General features: G+C 39.0%; 1 protein-coding gene across 2 annotated transcripts in view; it reads left to right on the top strand.

Annotated features, from left to right (window-relative positions):
- ELP1 (elongator acetyltransferase complex subunit 1) overlaps positions 1-20,955 on the top strand; it is a 267,173-nt gene that overhangs the window by 184,701 nt on the left and 61,517 nt on the right. For both annotated transcript variants that reach the window (XM_053703228.1, XM_053703227.1), the window contains exons 29-33: positions 15,433-15,494; positions 16,353-16,415; positions 16,569-16,629; positions 18,934-19,047; positions 19,742-19,853. In XM_053703228.1, the coding sequence (XP_053559203.1) occupies positions 15,433-15,494; positions 16,353-16,415; positions 16,569-16,629; positions 18,934-19,047; positions 19,742-19,853 (412 nt within the window). The remainder of the gene's footprint in view (positions 1-15,432; positions 15,495-16,352; positions 16,416-16,568; positions 16,630-18,933; positions 19,048-19,741; positions 19,854-20,955) is intronic.

Raw genomic sequence — 20,955 nt, 5'->3', positions numbered from 1 at the left:
TGTGTTTCTGTTCCATGGTGATGATTCCGGTAAGATGTAAGAAGACAGGGTCACAGTGTGACTCCTTTATCTGTATGGAATCAAGGGTTAATATCTCCAGAAGGGGATTTTTGAACAGGGGGGATTTATACATGATTTTCTTTATTATGTTTTATGCTGTGTCATGTGTGAGATGAGGCTCTGGCAGATGTGGGAACATTCAGGTTTTTACTTTCGTTTTGGATAACTGTGCAGCCTGTCAGTTTGGTGCGCTTTTCTTCCTGCAGCAGCGGCGGTCCTGCATGGCACTCCATGTGACTGGGTGTGGCATCATTAACTTCCTCTTTCCTGACCGTGCGATTTACAGGAGACGAAATGGAGCCTGGGTCATAGAAGGTGGTGAGTGCCCCGGCCATTAGGGGTATAAAGGTGCCATTTATTTTTTTCTGTAGTCCATTGTAAAAGCGCAAGCTATGGAGGACTCTGATTCTGGAGCTTTGAGCGATCTTCAATGCTCTGAAGACTTGGCCTCTTCTGGGTTCATCCCAGTCTATCAGATTCCAATCAGACAAAATAACCTTGGTGGCTTACATCAACCAGGGGGGAACGAGGAGCTCCATAGCGATGAGGAAAGTCTCTCGAATTCTGGAATGGGTGGAAGCGCACAACTGCTCGCTGTCAGCATCCACATTCCAAGTGTGGACAACTGGGAAGCGGATTTCCTCAGCAGACAATCGTTTCATCCTGGGGAATGGTCTCTCCATCCCGAGGTGTTTGCGGAGATTTGCAGGTAGGGGACGCCGGAGATAGATCTCATGGCGTCCCGACTCAATACCAAGCTACTCAGATACGGGTTGCAGTCCAGGGATCCCCAGGCAGAGCTGATAGATGCATTAGCAGTGCCTTGGAGGTTCAACCTAGTTTACATTTTTTCACCGTTACCACTTCTCCCTCGGGTAGTGGCCTACATCAAGCAGGAGCGAGCTTTGGCTATTTTGATTGCTCCATCATGGCCGTGAAGGATGTGGTTTGCAAACCTGGTGGGGATGTCTTCATTTCCTCCATGGAGGTTACCCTGTCGCAGAGATCTGCTGGAACAGGGTCCTTTTGTTCATCAGAATCTAGATTCTCTGAGGCCGACTGCGTGGAGATTTAACGCTTAGTCCTAGCGAGGAGAGGTTTTTCTGAGAGAGTAATTGATACTCTCATTCAAGCTAGAAAGCCGGTCACTCTTTGCATCTATCATAAGGTGTGGAGGACATACTTATTCCAGTGTCATTCTGGTGTTAAGAGCATGGATTCCCCTGGCATAAGGTTAGGGGGTCCAGCATTCTTTCCTTTCTTCAAAATGGTTTGGAGAAGGGACTTGCTGCTAGTTCTTTAAAGGGACAGATTTTGGCTCTATCTGTGTTATTACACAAGAGGCTCGCTGAGCTTCCTGATATTCAGTCTTTTGTTCAGGCTCTGTCTAGAATCAGGCCTGTGTTTAGACATCAGAAAAGAAATCCAGCAAACCTCCCAGGCGTATAATCAATCAAAGATTTATTTTGAAAACCGTGCACAAAAACATATAAAAAAAGGTAAAACATACAGAATGTCCCAACAACCTGGAACAGATAAAGGAATCGTCCTACGCGTTTCAGCAGATATTCGCCTTATTCATGGACATAATTTACTCCACACCAGCATGTCTATTTAAACACACCCTTGTCATCAGGTGTGAAAGCTCCAGGTACTAATTATTAAAGGGACAGACCTAGAATATCACCATACTAAAATAAAGACAGACTAAAAATAATAAGCATTTCATTGGGGGAGATTGCAACGTTAATATTTTAAATGTCAATATAGCATATAAAGAAATATACAAATCTCAACAATTTATAAACGCCTGGGCTAAACATATATATATAATTTGAGTAGCATATTCTAAGCATCCAGTTAAAGACTTATATAAATGGGATCTGCCTCTGTTTATTGTAGAGCCTCCATGCGAAAAAATATTTATGGACTGATATGCTAATGCCTTAACAATAACCATGTATTTTTGAAAATAAATGGTAGTGAGTGCATCACATTATTAATTACCCCAATAACAGTATGACATATATTGCATTCCTGAGAGGGCTTATTAATGAAGAGCAACAGAGAGAGCGTTGCAAAAGACAATGAGGAGATGCACAGAATAGTGTGTATAAATTTTTATATATGGTTCAGAGCGAGATGTGCTAATTCTAATGATAATGTACCTAGAATAAATTAATAAAGATTGAATTTTACTCTATTAATACATAGAGATAAAGAATATATACAAGCCAATCTAAACAATACTTCTGTGTACCCATCTTAAATACATGATGTAACTCCTCTTTAGTATAGATTATCACATTTTGCTACATAATGGACTTCCTGGGATCATAATTATAAATCCTATCTATTAATGCCTCCAAAAGTTAATGACATCGCCCACTATGTTAAAGCCATCTGGAATCCTGGTTTTCATTTTGAAAATCCAGAAAGCCTCTTTGTATGAAAGTTTAGTTACTCTATCTCCACCACGTATGGCAGGTTTGATATGGTCAATAATTTGCCATTTTAGACTATTAACCACTTTGTTGTGGACATGTATAAAGTGTCTGGCAAGGTCAGAACATTCAATACCATGCTCAATATTCTTGAGATGCTCCCTAATCCTATTTCTACACTCTCTAGAGGTGCACCCAATGTATTGTTTTTTACATTCCACGCAATCTATCAGATAGATTACAAAGACAGAGCGACAGTTAGTATATGTATCCAACTCATAGACCTTCTGTGTGGTGTATGATTGAAAATTTTTAGTAACTTTTGTGAATCCACAAGCAATGCAATTGCTGTAGTGACACCTATAGTGCCCTTTTACATTTAACCAGCTATTGCTTCTTGTCTGTGTACTTCTAAGTAGACTAGGAGAAACTGCATTACCTATCGTATAGCCTCTACGCGAGACAAAGTTGCATCCCTTCTGCACAAGGTCTTTGAGGCTGTCCTCAGCAGTCAAAATTGGGAGATGCTTTTTCACAATATCACATATTGCATTAAATTGTGCACTATATGTGGTTATGAATGTAGGTCTAGAGTTGTCAAAACGCTGTTTATTCACTAGGGCTTTGTTATCAAGGAGGAGGGTTTCTCTATCTAATCTAGTTACTTCTAGGAGAGCTCGATCTATTGTTTTTATATGATAGCCTCTCTCTAGGAGATCTTTTCTCATTTTCAAGCTCTCTGTGATAAAGACTTCATTGTCCGTACAATTACGTTTTAACCTTATGAATTGCCCTTTGGCTATTCCAAAACCCATATGTTTTGGATGATTGCTTTGGCCATGTAATATGGCATTCGCCGCAATTGGTTTGCGATATAAAGTTGTCTTTATCTGCTGAGTGTCTATTTTTCCAATCAATAGGAGGTCTAAGTAGGGTATAGATTCTTTATTACTCTCATATGTAAACTGTAAATTAGCATCATTAGAGTTGAGAAATTGAACAAACTCCTTTAATCTAGATGGACCCCCTGTCCAAACGAACAGGAGGTCATCGATGTACCTTTTATACATAGTAATGTAACCCCTGAAGGGATTTGCATCTCCAAAGACGTGGCACGCCTCCCACCAACCCATATATAGGTTGGCGTAGGCTGGGGCAAATTTAGCCCCCATGGCAGTGCCACGTCTTTGGAGATAAAAAGTCCCCTCGAATTGGAAAAAATTATGGGTTAGTAAAAAATCCAAGGTTTGAATTAGAAAGGTCTTAAGATTGCCATCATAGTTACTGAATCTATCCAGCATGTATGAGATGGCTTCTAAACCTTTTTTATGAGGGATAGCAGAATACAGACTAACTACATCGATAGTAAGCCATTCCGCTGCATCTGTCCAAGCTACCTCTTTTAGACAACCCAAAAGGTGCTTTGTATCTTTGAGATATGATGGAAGACCATAGACTACTGGTTGTAGTAGAGATTCAATCCATGTTGAAATATTTTCAAATAGAGATCCTATACCCGCCACAATAGGCCTTCCTTTCACCCCCTCCAAGGATTTATGAACCTTGGGGAGGTGATGGAATATGGGGGTAACTGGATCTTGAACATAGAGATAATCTACAGTGCCCTGGTCTAAAACCCCCATCTCCAAGCCATCATCTAACAGTGATACGAGCTGCTGCCTATATTTCTCAGTTGGGTTATATCTGAGAACTTCATAGACGTCAGCATCATTTAGTTGCCTAAAAGCTTCCTCCAGATATGACTGCCTATCCTGCACCACCACACATCCACCCTTATCCGCCCTCTTAATTACAATATCCTCCCTAGATTTTAAATTATTAAGGGCCTTAGATTGTTTTTCATTTAAATTAGGATAAGGATGCTTGGTGTCATTAAAGAGTGCAATAAGGTCTTCTTCAATTCTGTGGTGAAAAGCTTCTAAGAATGGACCTCTCTCCCTAGTTGGATAAAATATAGACTTTGGTGTATATCCACCATGTGTACATTTAAGCGGAATTTCATCAACTATTGATTCCTTGGCTAGGTCATGTGCCTTTAATAGATCACACGCCTCTGTGAAATCAACTATGTCATATATTTTAGGTAGAGTATCACTAGAGTAGGTAAAATCTACATCTCTACTATCATGTGTTTCATCTTTTTTCCAAAAAAATTTCCTTAATGTGAGATCCCAAATCTTTTTCTACTAGCTATTGCGTCGGCACGCCGAGTCTCTGAGATGGCGGCCTTGCAATGTGAGCCTTCTTACCTAGTTTTTCATGCTGATAAGGCTGTTCTCCGCACTGGGTTGGGTTTTCTCCCTAAGGTTGTTTCTGATCGCAACTTCAATCAGGAGATTGTGGTTCCTTCCTTGTGTCCTAATCCTTCTTCTTTGAAGGAACGATTACTTCATAATCTGGATCTGGTTCGGGCTTTAAAATTTTATCTTCAGGCCACGAAGGATTTTAGACAAACTTCGGCTTTGTTTGTTGTCTATTCTGGGAAGCGCAGAAGGCTTCTTCCACTTTCCTATCTTTTTGGTTGAGGAGCATTATTTGCTTAGCATATGAAACATCGGGACATAAGCCTCCTCAGAGGATTACGGCTCATTCAACTAGAGCTGTGGCTTCATCTTGGGCCTTCAAGAATGAGGACTCTATGGAGCAGATTTGTAACGCCGCTACCTGATCCTCCTTTTTCAAAGCATTACAAGTTTTACGTTTTTGCTTCGACTGAAGCAGCTTTTGGGAGAAAGGTTTTACAGACTGTGGTGCCCTCCCATTTTCATTCAGTGTCCTCTAGAGCTTCGGTATATGTTTCCCACAAGTAAAGAATGAAGTCATGGACTCTCCTCATATTAAGATGGAAAACATAAATTGTGCTTACCCGATAATTTTATTACCATTTGTATGAGGAGAGTCCACGGCCCCCGCTCCGTTTTCTCTGTTGGGCGGACCAAAATGTTTTTTTCTTCTGGCACCATTTATAACCTGATATTTCTTCTACTGTTCCTTTTTCCCTTGGCAGAATGACTGGGGGATGAGGGGAGTTGGTGTGGTATTTAAGCCTTTGGCTGGGGTGTCTTTTGCCCACATGTAAGGAATGAAGCAGTGGTCTCTCCTCATACAGATGGAAATTAAATTATCAGGTAAGCATAATTTATGTTTTTAATGTGGATGATGACTACTTGTTGTTATACAGTGGGAGGGACCCTTTGGAGCTCATTGCACCCCACCCAGGCACTTACCCCAACATACGTGGTGGGCAAGTGGCCGGCAATGCTTGGGAAATCCAGAGATGCTGGTGATCTCACCACTCATGAAATTAAAAGTTAATTTCATTTAAAAAAAACACACATATAATAGACAATCAAAAAAAGGCCTACAGACCCCCATGAGCCCATGTTATAAGGCCTCTTTAAAATAAAGCTCTATATAATCGAAAGCTGATTACTGTAGTAATAGTGATCACCTGGTGTGAATAAAATTGCATTCATTTGAATATAGGCTCATGGGAGCCCCTACCTGCAAATCAAAGTAATATAAATATACCCAAGGGCCCTGAATTTTATGAGAATAACCTCTTCTTGTTTGTCTATAGAGTTTAGAAAAAAACAACATTGTTTGTATATATGTATATATTTATTTTTTATAAGGGCGGTCTCTAGGCACTTATAATAGACCATTAAAAAGGCCTAGAGACCCCCAAGACCCCTTGTTTTAGCCTAGATAGCCAGGTGATCACTATTGACATGAATAATGTCTATATATTTGAATATAGCTTTATGAGAGCCAATATATTCAGAACGTAAGCCCCTTTTTATATTCAGATATCCCATTTTTAACTAAAGTGTTTAGATAAAAGAAAAACACACAAGAAATTGTTTACAACTTTCTTTATTAAAATGTTAATTAAAATATAAAAAGGTGTTATTTGATCATTTCAATGAAAAGAACCTGATGTTATCTATATTTAAGACAATCGTTTGTATATCAGTGATGAAAAGTTGTTAACGCCTCAAAGGAGACCCCACTGGTTGACTTGTTACATAACTTAAGCCTGACTAGACCTCCTCATTTATGGAGTAGGGCCGGGGTTCCCGGCTCCCACACACTTAGCTCTAGGTTGAGCTCCCCCCCCCCCCACAAAGGGTAGCCCACCCAGGTGGACTATTTTCACCTCATATTTTCAATACACTACTTTGACTTAAGTCTTTGTCTCATTCCCTCTCCCATCTCCCTTCCACTCCCCTTCTTTTTCTCCTCCTTAGACTACTACTTCACAGAACATTAATTTGTACCTCCCTTCTCCCCCCTCCTATCCTAGATATAAAAATCCCAGATAGTGATAAGAGAATGAATCGCCTTAGAATCCTCACTCATAATACTCAAGGCCTCAATTCTCCTTTCAAACATAGCCTACTAACCCGCTCTCTTAAATACCATAACCCAGACCTTGTATTTCTCCAAGAGACCCACTGGCACTCCCCATAGATTCCACTCACGCACTTACACAACCATAGAATACTCCCCCTTTACAAAGAAAGCCAGAGGAACAGCAGTGCTGATACAGGATATAGGATAGCATTCAAACAAATACAGGTGATTAAAGATCCTCAAGCTAGGCACACCATCTAAGGCCTAGATTTGGAGTTTGGCGGTAAAAGGGCTGTTAACGCTCCGCGGGGGCTTTTTTCTGGCCGCACCATAAAATTAACTCTGGTATCGAGAGTTCAAACAAATGCTGCGTTAGGCTCCAAAAAAGGAGCATAGAGCATTTCTACCGCAAATGCAACTCTCGATACCAGAGTTGCTTACGGACGCGGCCAGCCTCAAAAACGTGCTCGTGCACGATTCTCCCATAGGAAACAATGGGGCTGTTTGAGCTGAAAAAAAACCTAACACCTGCAAAAAAGCAGCGTTCAGCTCCTAACGCAGCCCCATTGTTTCCTATGGGGAAACACTTCCTACGTCTGCACCTAACACTCTAACATGTACCCCGAGTCTAAACACCCCTACCCTTACACTTATTAACCCCTAATCTGCCGCCCCCGCTATCGCTGACCCCTGCATTATATTATTAACCCCTAATCTGCCGCTCCGTAAACCGCTGCAACCTACGTTATCCCTATGTACCCCTAATCTGCTGCCCTAACATCGCCGACCCCTATATTATATTTATTAACCCCTAATCTGCCCCCCTCAACGTCGCCGACACCTGCCTACACTTATTAACCCCTAATCTGCCGAGCGGACCTGAGCGCTACTATAATAAAGTTATTAACCCCTAACCCGCCTCACTAACCCTATAATAAATAGTATTAACCCCTAATCTGCCCTCCCTAACATCGCCGACACCTACCTTCAATTATTAACCCCTAATCTGCCGAGCGGAGCTCACCGCTATTCTAATAAATGTATTAACCCCTAAAGCTAAGTCTAACCCTAACACTAACACCCCCCTAAGTTAAATATAATTTACATCTAACGAAATAAATTAACTCTTATTAAATAAATGATTCCTATTTAAAGCTAAATACTTACCTGTAAAATAAATCCTAATATAGCTACAATATAAATTATAATTATATTATAGCTATTTTAGGATTAATATTTATTTTACAGGCAACTTTGTTATTATTTTAACCAGGTACAATAGCTATTAAATAGTTAAGAACTATTTAATAGTTACCTAGTTAAAATAATAACAAATTTACCTGTAAAATAAATCCTAACCTAAGTTACAAATAAACCTAACACTAGACTATCAATAAATTAATTAAATAAACTACCTACAATTACCTACAATTAACCTAACACTACACTATCAATAAATTAATTAAACACAATTCCTACAAATAAATACAATTAAATAAACTAGCTAAAGTACAAAAAATAAAAAAGAACTAAGTTACAAAAAATAAAAAAATATTTACAAACATAAGAAAAATATTACAACAATTTTAAACTAATTACACCTACTCTAAGCCCCCTAATAAAATAACAAAGCCCCCCAAAATAAAATATTCCCTACCCTATTCTAAATTAAAAAAGTTACAAGCTCTTTTACCTTACCAGCCCTGAACAGGGCCCTTTGCGGGGCATGCCCCAAGAATTTCAGCTCTTTTGCCTGTAAAAGAATAAATACAATACCCCCCCCCCCAACATTACAACCCACCACCCACATACCCCTAATCTAACCCAAACCCCCCTTAAATAAACCTAACACTAATCCCCTGAAGATCTTCCTACCTTGTCTTCACCATCCAGGTATCACCGATCCGTCCTGGCTCCAAGATCTTCATCCAACCCAAGCGGGGGTTGGCGATCCATAATCCGGTGCTGAAGAGGTCCAGAAGAGGCTCCAAAGTCTTCCTCCTATCCGGCAAGAAGAGGACATCCGGACCGGCAAACATCTTCTCCAAGCGGCATCTTCGATCTTCTTCCATCCGGTGCGGAGCGGGTCCATCTTGAAGCAGCCGACGCGGATCCATCCTCTTCTTCCGGCGTCTCCCGACGAATGACGGTTCCTTTAAGGGACGTCATCCAAGATGGCGTCCCTCGAATTCCGATTGGCTGATAGGATTCTATCAGCCAATCGGAATTAAGGTAGGAATATTCTGATTGGCTGATGGAATCAGCCAATCAGAATCAAGTTCAATCCTATTGGCTGATCCAATCAGCCAATCAGATTGAGCTCGCATTCTATTGGCTGTTCCGATCAGCCAATAGAATGCGAGCTCAATCTGATTGGCTGATTGGATCAGCCAATAGGATTGAACTTGATTCTGATTGGCTGATTCCATCAGCCAATCAGAATATTCCTACCTTAATTCCGATTGGCTGATAGAATCCTATCAGCCAATCGGAATTCGAGGGACGCCATCTTGGATGACGTCCCTTAAAGGAACCGTCATTCGTCGGGAGACGCCGGAAGAAGAGGATGGATCCGCGTCGGCTGCTTCAAGATGGACCCGCTCCGCACCGGATGGAAGAAGATCGAAGATGCCGCTTGGAGAAGATGTTTGCCGGTCCGGATGTCCTCTTCTTGCCGGATAGGAGGAAGACTTTGGAGCCTCTTCTGGACCTCTTCAGCACCGGATTATGGATCGCCAACCCCCGCTTGGGTTGGATGAAGATCTTGGAGCCAGGACGGATCGGTGATACCTGGATGGTGAAGACAAGGTAGGAAGATCTTCAGGGGATTAGTGTTAGGTTTATTTAAGGGGGGTTTGGGTTAGATTAGGGGTATGTGGGTGGTGGGTTGTAATGTTGGGGGGGGGGGGTATTGTATTTATTCTTTTACAGGCAAAAGAGCTGAAATTCTTGGGGCATGCCCCGCAAAGGGCCCTGTTCAGGGCTGGTAAGGTAAAAGAGCTTGTAACTTTTTTAATTTAGAATAGGGTAGGGAATATTTTATTTTGGGGGGCTTTGTTATTTTATTAGGGGGCTTAGAGTAGGTGTAATTAGTTTAAAATTGTTGTAATATTTTTCTTATGTTTGTTAATATTTTTTTATTTTTTGTAACTTAGTTCTTTTTTATTTTTTGTACTTTAGCTAGTTTATTTAATTGTATTTATTTGTAGGAATTGTGTTTAATTGATTTATTGATAGTGTAGTGTTAGGTTAATTGTAGGTAATTGTAGGTAGTTTATTTAATTAATTTATTGATAGTCTAGTGTTAGGTTTATTTGTAACTTAGGTTAGGATTTATTTTACAGGTAAATTTGTTATTATTTTAACTAGGTAACTATTAAATAGTTCTTAACTATTTAATAGCTATTGTACCTGGTTAAAATAATTACAAAGTTGCCTGTAAAATAAATATTAATCCTAAAATAGCTATAATATAATTATAATTTATATTGTAGCTATATTAGGATTTATTTTACAGGTAAGTATTTAGCTTTAAATAGGAATCATTTATTTAATAAGAGTTAATTTATTTCGTTAGATGTAAATTATATTTAACTTAGGGGGGTGTTAGTGTTAGGGTTAGACTTAGCTTTAGGGGTTAATACATTTATTAGAATAGCGGTGAGCTCCGCTCGGCAGATTAGGGGTTAATAATTGAAGGTAGGTGTCGGCGATGTTAGGGAGGGCAGATTAGGGGTTAATACTATTTATTATAGGGTTAGTGAGGCGGGTTAGGGGTTAATAACTTTATTATAGTAGCGCTCAGGTCCGCTCGGCAGATTAGGGGTTAATAAGTGTAGGCAGGTGTCGGCGACGTTGAGGGGGGCAGATTAGGGGTTAATAAATATAATATAGGGGTCGGCGGTGTTAGGGGTAGCAGATTAGGGGTACATAGGGATAACGTAGGTGGCGGCGCTTTGCGGTCGGAAGATTAGGGGTTAATTATTTTAAGTAGCTGGCGGCGACGTTGTGGGGGGCAGGTTAGCGGTTAATAAATGTAATACAGGGGTCGGCGGGGTTAGGGGCAGCAGATTAGGGGTGCATAATTATAACGTAGGTGGCGGTCGGCAGATTAGGGGTTAAAATTTTAAATCGAGTGGCGGCGATGTGGGGGGAGCTCGGTTTAGGGGTACATAGGTAGTTTATGGGTGTTAGTGTACTTTAGGGTACAGTAGTTAAGAGCTTTATGAACCGGCGTTAGCCAGAAAGCTCTTAACTCCTGCTATTTTCAGGCGGCTGAAGTTTTGTCGTTAGAGCTCTAACGCTCACTTCAGAAACGACTCTAAATACCGGCGTTAGAAAGATCCCATTGAAAAGATAGGATACGCAATTGACGTAAGGGGATCTGCGGTATGGAAAAGTCGCGGCTGAAAAGTGAGCGTTAGACCCTTTAATCACTGACTCCAAATACCGGCGGTAGCCTAAAACCAGCGTTAGGAGCCTCTAACGCTGGTTTTGACGGCTACCGCCGAACTCCAAATCTAGGCCTTAGTTTGTAAGCTGGATCATGTTCTACACACCCTAGTTTCAATATATCTGCCCAATTTTTGTCAGGCTGTGTATCTTAGAAAAATACTATGGATAGTAGATCAATATAGACAAGGTAGGGTTCTCCTGACAGGGGACTTTAATATGATCTGGGACACCAAGATGGACCGTAAAACCCTGACCTTAGGGAAAATAAACCCCCAATTGAGCCTTCTTTCTACAAGATTTAAGACTATTATGTCAGAATTTGGTTATTTTGACATATGGAGATCGTTACATATGGCAGACAGAAACTACACTCATTACTCTCACCCGCACAAAACTTATTCCAGAATAGACCACATATTTTGTTCAGTAGAAACCCTAGACTCAGTATCCCATTCTACTATTTCTCTTTGTTCATAGTCAGACCTTGCTGACTTGAGGCCTTCTGATCACCACCCGACCAAAAGCACATGGTGCCTACCTCGACACATTTTGTCAGATATTCCTTTTAGGGAAGAATTGCGTAGAGACTTAATTGAACTTATCCAAAAAATGATGATGGACAAATCACTGATGACATCCTTTGGGGTGCCATTAAAATGGTGGTAAGAGGATACATCATCCGCAGGCAAGCCCGCCTCAAAAAGTTAGCGGGACTTACTCTTGCCCAGGCATACAGTAAACTTAGATCATTAGAGACTGCTAATCGGGCCGCTATCACAGGTGAAACACTAACACAGATCTCTGCTATTCGGATACACATTATTCAATTAGAATTGCGACGTACCCAACAAAATCTCACAGATCTCTGCTATTCGGATACACATTATTCAATTAGAATTGCGACGTACCCAACAAAATCTCACAAAACTGAAACAATTATTTTATCATAAGGGAAATAGAGCTTACACTATGTTAGCTAACAAATTGCAACATCGGAATAACATATCCCGTATCCATCAAATCCAGCATAACAACAACATGGTCAGATTACCCTCTTTGATAGGGGAATGCTTTGTAGATTATTACACTAAACTATATAACATTGAAACAAGCTAAATTAAACATCCTGCCCCAACGCAACATATAAGACAATTCCTTAGTTCCCTAAACCTCCCGACACTTACACCAGAACAACAGGACTCTCTTACTAGTCCGTTCACTTCACTAGAACTTAACCATGTAATTAAACACTTGAAACCTCTCAAGGCCCCAGGCCAGATGGATTCCCCGCACAATTCTATAAGACTTACTCCCAAGAGTTATTACCTTTGCTCCTCAGATTTTTTACTCTAGTGAGACAAGAAGGGAGTTTTAGAAAAGAGTTCCTGGAAGCTATCATTGTCACAATCCCTAAACCAAAAAAAGACCCCTCATTGTGTTCTAACTACAGACCGATCTCTCTAATCAATGTGGATATCAAAATTTATTCCAAATTACTGGCCAACCGCATCTGCAAACTTCTTCCAAGCTTAATCAACCCAGATCAGGTGGGATTTATACACAATCGGGAGGGTCCAGATAACACTAGACGTCTAATTAATGCTATATGTGAATCAACCAGAATGAATAAGCCTTTCTCGATTATCTCTCTGGATGCCGAGAAGGCCTTTGACCGAGTTCAATTCATTCAAGCCCTATACTCCATGCCGATGGCTATGGTTAGAGGTTTAGGCTTCCAAACCGCTCCATTTTTTATTTCTAATGGCACCCGGCAGGGATGCCCTCTGTCGCCATTATTGTATACGCGCCCCTGTATGCCTCAGCTCGCCTGTGGCGGGGCGAAATTACCCGCAGGTATTTGGCATTGCACACGAGCGCAATTTTGCACTTGCGTGCAATCCCGCCCGCGCACAGCCAATCATGCGCGGGCAGGAGCTGTCAATCTACTCGGTCGTACTCGACCGAGGAGATTGAATTTCGCCAGTTTAGAGGTGGCGAATAGCTTAGGGAAGCAGCGGTCTGGTGACCGCTGCTTGATAAATCACGGCGAGCAAGTTCTTGCGAGAACTTGCTGCCGTAGGGCTGCCGTAGGGGCTTGATAAATCTAGCCCTAAGAAGATGTGGTATTTGAATACTGGTGCATGGGCCCTCACAGGATATGTGTGTATGCTGCAGAAAAACAGAAATTGCTTTTACAAGAAGCATTTTTGCTAATGGAAGTATATTAAAAAACGTTTCAATTTCAAATTGAAATGCACCAATGAACATTTTAATTTTGACCTTTCTATACCCTTTAAATTTGAGAAGCATCTACATACTCCAAAACAGCTCAACACAGGGGTGGAAAGGGTTCAACTGTTAAGCTACAAAACTAAATTTCAACACAATTAGATTTTTTTGTTTCAAAGTTATGCAGCCTTGAAAATTGACATTTAAACAGAAACTTTATTCAAAACATTCAAACAGCTATACAAAATAACAAACACACACACAGGGGTGGAAAAATATCACTATAGTTTACTTGTCAGGGGATAGTCAAGAGTTAAAAGTAGCCCAGAGGAAAAAGTTAATAGTCCACACAATATTAAATAAAGGGAAAAAGTTAACTTTTGTACGTGTCCGCAAATGCATTTAATTATTGCTCCTTTTTGTTCATTTATGCACTTATGTGCTAAACTGTTGCTTGAACAGATCTGTGTTTAATAACCACTAAAGTTAGGGACACTGCACTCCTTTCTGTCCCTTAAAAATAATAAATTAGTTAATACAAAACGTAAATAAATAAAATTGAGGAAGAGTATAGTCAGTGATGCTAAGATTCCTCGCCTATGTTGTATTTAATTTTAGTAATTTTTTTAAAAATCTTTTTAACCTGAATGGCCAAGATTCGTGTAGCAGTTATGTGAAAACGTGGAAGAAAGCTCAGGTCATTTTTATTTCACCTCTTAGCACAGTGACAGGGAAATTCACTGCTTACTATAAGCAGTGGCGAGATCGTGGCTGCAACTGCACTTGCGCAGTTGAAGTTCTGCTGATGCTATTTAAAACTCTGAGCACCTCTGAGCACGGGAGCGTGCTAATAACAGATTTACATAGGGCGTATGGTGCAGTCCTGATTGGATGATGCAACTGTCAATCAAATAGAGATTTCTGAAATTCTCACAGGGAGGCAGTCGGGGAGCAGGTAACGGAGCACATTTACAAATGAAGATTTTGTAAGAAAAAACGTTTATTTAAAAAAAAACAAAAGCATCACTATGCTTATATTGAGTAATACTTATATATTATATAAAATATAAACTCAAGTATAGTTACATTTACCATCACTTTAACAACCAAGACACCTCTTTACTGGTGGAGGCGTTGATGATTTACCAACCTTCATGACACGTAGAGCGAAATTTATTTGAAAAATTGTATTCCCGCTCATGTCTGGGGGAAAATAAATTAGTGCAACCTGGGTCATAGTATTTTTTGCCTCTAAAATAAGACATTTCTATTTTTTAGATATTTTATAAAGCCAATAAAACACATAACAGTTTTTTGTGCTTTTCTGTATTCCTGAAGATCTTTAGTGTACATTTTGTTTACATAATATAACTTTTACCGTCACCATAATTGTTCTAAGTTAAAGAGACAGTAAAGTCATAATTAGACATTCATGATTTAGACAGAGCATACAATTTAAAGCAACTTAGCCATTTACTATTATTTAATGGGCTTCCTTCTCTTGTTATCCTTTGTTGAAAGGTTTATGTAGGTAAGCTCAGGAGCAGCAAAGAACCTAGGTTCTAGCTGCTAATTGGTGGTTGCATATGTATACCGATTGTCATTGGCTCACCCATATGTTCAGTTAGAAACCAGTAGAGCATTGCTGCTCCTTCAACAAATGATACCAAGAGAATGAAACAAATTTGATAATAGAAGTAAACTGGAAAGTTGTTTAAAATTGTATGTTCTACCTAAATCATGAAATAATTTTTGTTTGGGTCTCATGTCGCTTTAATTAATTTTTGATAAAGTTAAACTAAGACATTTTGTGCAATGTAGCAGTTTATTGACCTATTTTAAAGTTGTTGTTTTTTTCTCCACACAGCTAAACTTGTTGAGCAGAGGAAATATTCAGAAGCAGCTGTGCTGTTGGAACAATATGCGGAGGTATTGTAACCATTGTCTATTTTCTAGTAATTGGAATGGCCTATACCAAAGATCTTGGGTTTATAAAAGCCTACAGCCTAATGTATATAAATGTATATTAAAAACAAGTTTTTGCACAACTGATGTGATCATTTTCTGCAAACTTTGTGATCATTTTCTAATAGGGTGAATACCCTACACCTTGGTGATCATGAAAAGACTCATTGTTGCACGTACTGCTGCCCTTTTGTTCTCACCAATATATAACATTGTTAGAAACACTGCTCAGATCACATACATGCTTCTAAGCCTACCTAAGTATGCTCTTAAAGGGACACTGAACTAAAAAAAAATTATTTCGTGATTCAGATAGAGCATGCAATTTTAAGCAACTTTCTAATTTACTCCTATTATCAATTTTTCTTCTTTCTCTTGCTATCTTTATTTGAAAAAGAAGGCATCTAAGCTTTTTTTTACGTTCAGAACTCTGGACAGCACTTTTTTATTGGTGGATGAATTTATCCACCAATCAGCAAGGGCCGGCATCTAAACTTACATTCTTGCATTTCAAATAAAGATACCAAGAGAATGAAGAAAATTTGATAATAGGAGTAAATTAGAAAGTTGCTTAAAATTTCATTCTCTATCTGAATCACAAAAGAAAATTTTTGGGTTTAGTGTCCCTTTAATGGAAGATACCAAGCGAACAAAGTAATGTTGATAATAGGAGGAAATAAGAAATTTGTTTAAAATTGTTTTAAAATTCGATACTCTTAATCATGACAGTTTATTTTTTAATTTTATATCCCTTTAAATAATAATAATTGCATAATTGTTATATTATCATTTCTACATTTTTTTTATTTTTTTTTAACTTAGGACTACGAGGAAGCAATTCTGTTTCTGTTGGAAGGTGCCCTCTGGGAAGAAGCTTTAAGACTGGTATGGCTGTTTGTTTGTTTTCTAATGGTCACCATACAATCCGGAAACCTTTCATAACTAGTTCTGTAGTACTACAGCCATATATATTATAGAGAGTGACAAGAATTTTTGCATATTTCCCTGTTTTTGAAGATTTTCCCCCGTTATTTTTAGGTACACAAATATAAACGCCTTGATATATTAGAGACCAACTTAAAACCTGCCTTATTAGATGGTAAGTAATAAAGCGAATTATTTGTTATTTCTACCTAATACGGAGATTTTTTGCAATCCAATAAAAGACAATTGAACAGTGCATTGCGCAGGTTTTAAATTTACTGTAATTCCAGTTAATTAAAAGACTTGTTTGGTTTCATTCCACTTAACCTTTGCTAATACTTGTATAATGCATTGAGAGAGTTTGGCTGGGCGAATTAAGTCCATCAGTAAATTATATTCTGCTCATGAATTTAAAACTTTTCTGTTTCAACAGCCTTGGTCGCTTGAAAACTGCCTTTTGATTTTCACAATCGATATACATCTTGGCAGTTTGCATGTTTTTGTTTGTTGTTTAAAATGTTTCCATTTTTTGCGCATGCTCACATAACATGTGAGCATGTGCAATGCAATTGTTTGCTAGTTTAATAAAAAGTTGGAAATCTGGCTCAGATCACACTTTAAATCTATTCGACATGCATATAACTATATTATGATAATTAGAATCTTATGTTTTGATGATAATTAAGTTTTGTTTATTTACAAAGAAAGTTAATTCTGAAATTAACAGATAATAATATGAAATTGATAATTGCACAAGTATGAATTTATATTACCGGTGGAAAAAACCTGCATTGAGACACATTACGCAGTTGTCATGAATTGGCTTGTTTTTCTAGGGCATTGGCCTTGTACGTTGTGCTTCTGTGTAGGTTTGTAGAAATTTCACAATCGGCTAGCTTCCACTAGAGCTTTGCTACTCCTGAGCCTATCTAGGTATGCTTTTCAACAAAGCACAACAGGAGAATGAAATAAATTGAAAAGTGTCTTAAAATCTCTTGCTCTATCTGAACCATTAAAGTTTGATTTTGACTTTAAAGGGACACTGAACGCTAATTTTTTCTTTAATGATTCAGATAGAGCATGCAATTTTAAGCAACTTTCTAATATTCTCTTATTATCAATTTGTCTTTGTTCTCTTGCTATCTTTATTTTAAAAGCAGGAATGTCATGCATAGGAGCGGCCCATTTTTGTTTGAGAACCTGGGTTATGCTTGCTTATTGGTGGGTAAATGTCAGCCTCCAATAAGCAAGCGCTATCCATGGTGCTGAACCTAATTTGGGCTGGTGTTCTGGTAAGAGGGCGAACTTTGGAAAAGAGCGAACCTTCTCACTTCCTGTGCCGTTTCATCAGCTATTTCACATATTTTGGACCTAATGCGAATGCGTGCCAGCGTCATCACATACCTGGCCGCATATGTCACTACTAAAATATTTAGAGCTGTGAAATTCAGGAACTCTTTCTAGAGCGCATGCATGGGATTTTGTATCACAAATGGTGCGCTCATGGAAAGCTGTTTATTAGGCTCCTCGGCAATATTCTGAACTCCGCCCCCCACTGCAACTACTCCCATTACTACTACTACTGTAAAGATGAGTCTCCGTGCTCGTGCATGAGAAACAGCCCCCCTGCCACTCGGCTATGGCCACTGCTTCTTCTGATGATCCAATGCAGCTTTTCACAGGCTCCGTTCAATGATAATGAAAAGCTGCATTGGCTCATCAGAAGAAGCAGTGGCTATAGCCAAGTGGCGGGGCTGTTTCTTATGCACGAGCACGGAGACTCAGCTTTACAGTAGTAATGGGAGTAGTTGCAGTGGGGGGTGGAGTTCCGAATATTACCGAGGAGCCTAATAAACAGATTTCCATGAGCGCAAAATCCCACGCATGTGCTCTAGAAAGGGTTCATATTTTAGTAGTGACGTATGCGGCCAGGTATGTGATGACGCTGGCACGCTTGCGCATTAGGTCCAAAATGTGTGAAACAGCTGATGAAACGTCACAGGAAGTGAGATGGTTCGCTCTTTTCCAAAGTTCGCCCTCTTACCAGAACACCGGCTGCTAAGATTTACATTCATGATTTTCAAATAAAGATAGCAAGAGAACAAAGAAAAATTGATAATAGGAGTAAATTATAAAGTTGATTAAAAGTGCATGCTCTATCTGAATCATGAAAGAAAAATTTGGGTTCAGTGTCCCTTTAATTTCCCTTTTAATAATATATGGCAGCAGTGTTTGCAACATTGTTATACATATACTCAAAAGACATGCACGCTCGAGAGCCTACCTCAGTATGCTCTCATGGAAAATGGAAAGAAACTAAGTATTAACAAAGTGTAACAAGTGATCGAGTAAAATTTGATAATCATACTTGATGTTTTAAAATTGTATGCTCTATCTGAATCATGAAAGTTTCAATTTGACTCCAGTGTGCCATTAATACACTAAAATCTATATTTCTTTTTCTGTGCCGTTGATACAGCTCAGAAAAATCACATGGTATTTTTGGATAGCCAGAAAACAACATTCACTCGTCACAGGCAAAGGCTGGCTGTAGTCCGAGAGCTGAAAGAGAAAGCCCGACAAGGACTGATTGGTAGGGAAAGTCTACTGTACATGGTTTCATGCTGTGATAGAGTACATTTTAATAGAAGTTAAAATTATTGGTTAATTACAAAATAGTTTTTATTACGTAAGTTTCTTTAAACTCATCACTCACAAGGCCACATGCATTTTCTATGCTTCTCTTATAGTCTGCAGGCGTAGCTTTATTGAATATTTGCTTATATTAGCTTTATTGAATGTTAGCTCATGGTCTAGAAGTATGCAGAGACACCACAGATAAAGCATGCGTTAAGCACACATTACTGAAGACTCTAACAACAGTAGGAAAACACTACAGTCCCCTATTTTCTAGTTAGAAGATATCCAGTTTTTTTTTTTTACTGTTTTTAAATTAATTTCTTTAGATTTTCAAGACAACTCACAAAGAACAAGCATTTTCTTTGTTCCTCTTCCAGTCTGCAGGTGTAGTGTTATGGAATATTTCTTGATGTCTCAGTCTAGAACTATGTATGCAGAGCCACCACAGTTAGTACAAATCTTACTGACGCCTGTAACAGTAACAGTAGGAAAACACTACGGTCCGCTATTGTTCGCATTTTTATTAATACAATATAATGTGCTTTAAGTTAAGGAGTTACGTCTCCTTATTTAGGAACTGTGTTTGTTTTGTAGACGCATTTTCAGCCAAGTGTCTAAAATAATTATATTGTACTTTTGTTAACAAGATGAGGATGCTCCGGAGGGTCCTGAATCTGATCTTTTCTCCGAAACCAGCAGCATTATGACCGCAAGTGACACGAGTGGGAAATACTCTCACAGCAACTCAAGGATTTCTTCGTAAGTTTCTCTTCGAATTATTACAATAACTTGGGAAATTTTCTAGCCATTCTTGGTTTATTGTATTAATTTTTATACATTTGTAATGTTAGTCTTGCAGACTACCTTCTTAAAAATAATGGTCACTTAAGATGGATTAGAGGCATATCTGGTGTTATCTTCGGAAATGTTAACAGTAATCTGCTGCTGACTCAAGGTGAAAGCGAGATATATAACAATATTACACTTATAATTGTTTCAGTATGTGTGTGTGTGTATATATATATATACATTATAGATTAATGCACAAAATTAAGGGACTGGGAATAGCTGAAAATGTTAGCTCATGGATAAATAACTGGATAAAAGATAGGGAGCAACGAGTAGCAGTAAATGGATCATACTCAGATTGGACAAAGGTAATCAGTGGCGTCCCCCAGGGATCAGTACTGGGCCCTGTTCTTTTTAATATTTTTATAAATGACTTGGAGCAAGGATTAAATAGCGACATCTCTATTTTTGCAGATGATACTAAGTTAAGTAAGGTCATTAGGTCAGAGCAGGATGAACTCTCTTTGCAAAGGGATTTGCTAAAATTAGAACTATGGGCAAGTAAATGGAAAATGAGATTTAATACGGAAAAATGTAAGGTTCTACATTTTGGAAGTAAAAATAAGCAGGCTATGTATTTTTTAAATGGGACAAGACTTAGCCAAACACAGGAGGAAAGGGATTTGGGAGTAGTAATAGATAACAAGCTAAAGATGAGTGCACAATGCAGAGCAGCGGCTTCAAAGGCTAATAAGATACTAGCATGTATTAAAAGAGGCATTGATTCAAGGGAGGAAAGCATAATTCTGTCATTATATAAAGCCCTGGTAAGACCTCACCTTGAGTTTGGAGTGCAGTTCTGGGGACCGATTGCTAAAAAAGATATTGCAGAACTAGAAAAAGTTCAGAGAAGGGCCACAAAGCTAATAAGGGGATTGGAGAAATTAACCTATGAGGAGAGGCTAGCCAAACTGGGTCTGTTCTCTTTAGAAAAAAGGCGCTTGAGAGGTGACATGATTACTTTATATAAATATATTCAAGGCCCATATACAGAGATGGCAGAAGCTCTTTT

The sequence above is a fragment of the Bombina bombina genome, chromosome 2, assembly GCF_027579735.1.
Source record: "Bombina bombina isolate aBomBom1 chromosome 2, aBomBom1.pri, whole genome shotgun sequence".
Lineage (NCBI taxonomy): Eukaryota > Metazoa > Chordata > Amphibia > Anura > Bombinatoridae > Bombina > Bombina bombina.
Note: the sequence above shows the minus strand (reverse complement) of the source record. Positions and strands in the feature narration are given on the sequence as shown.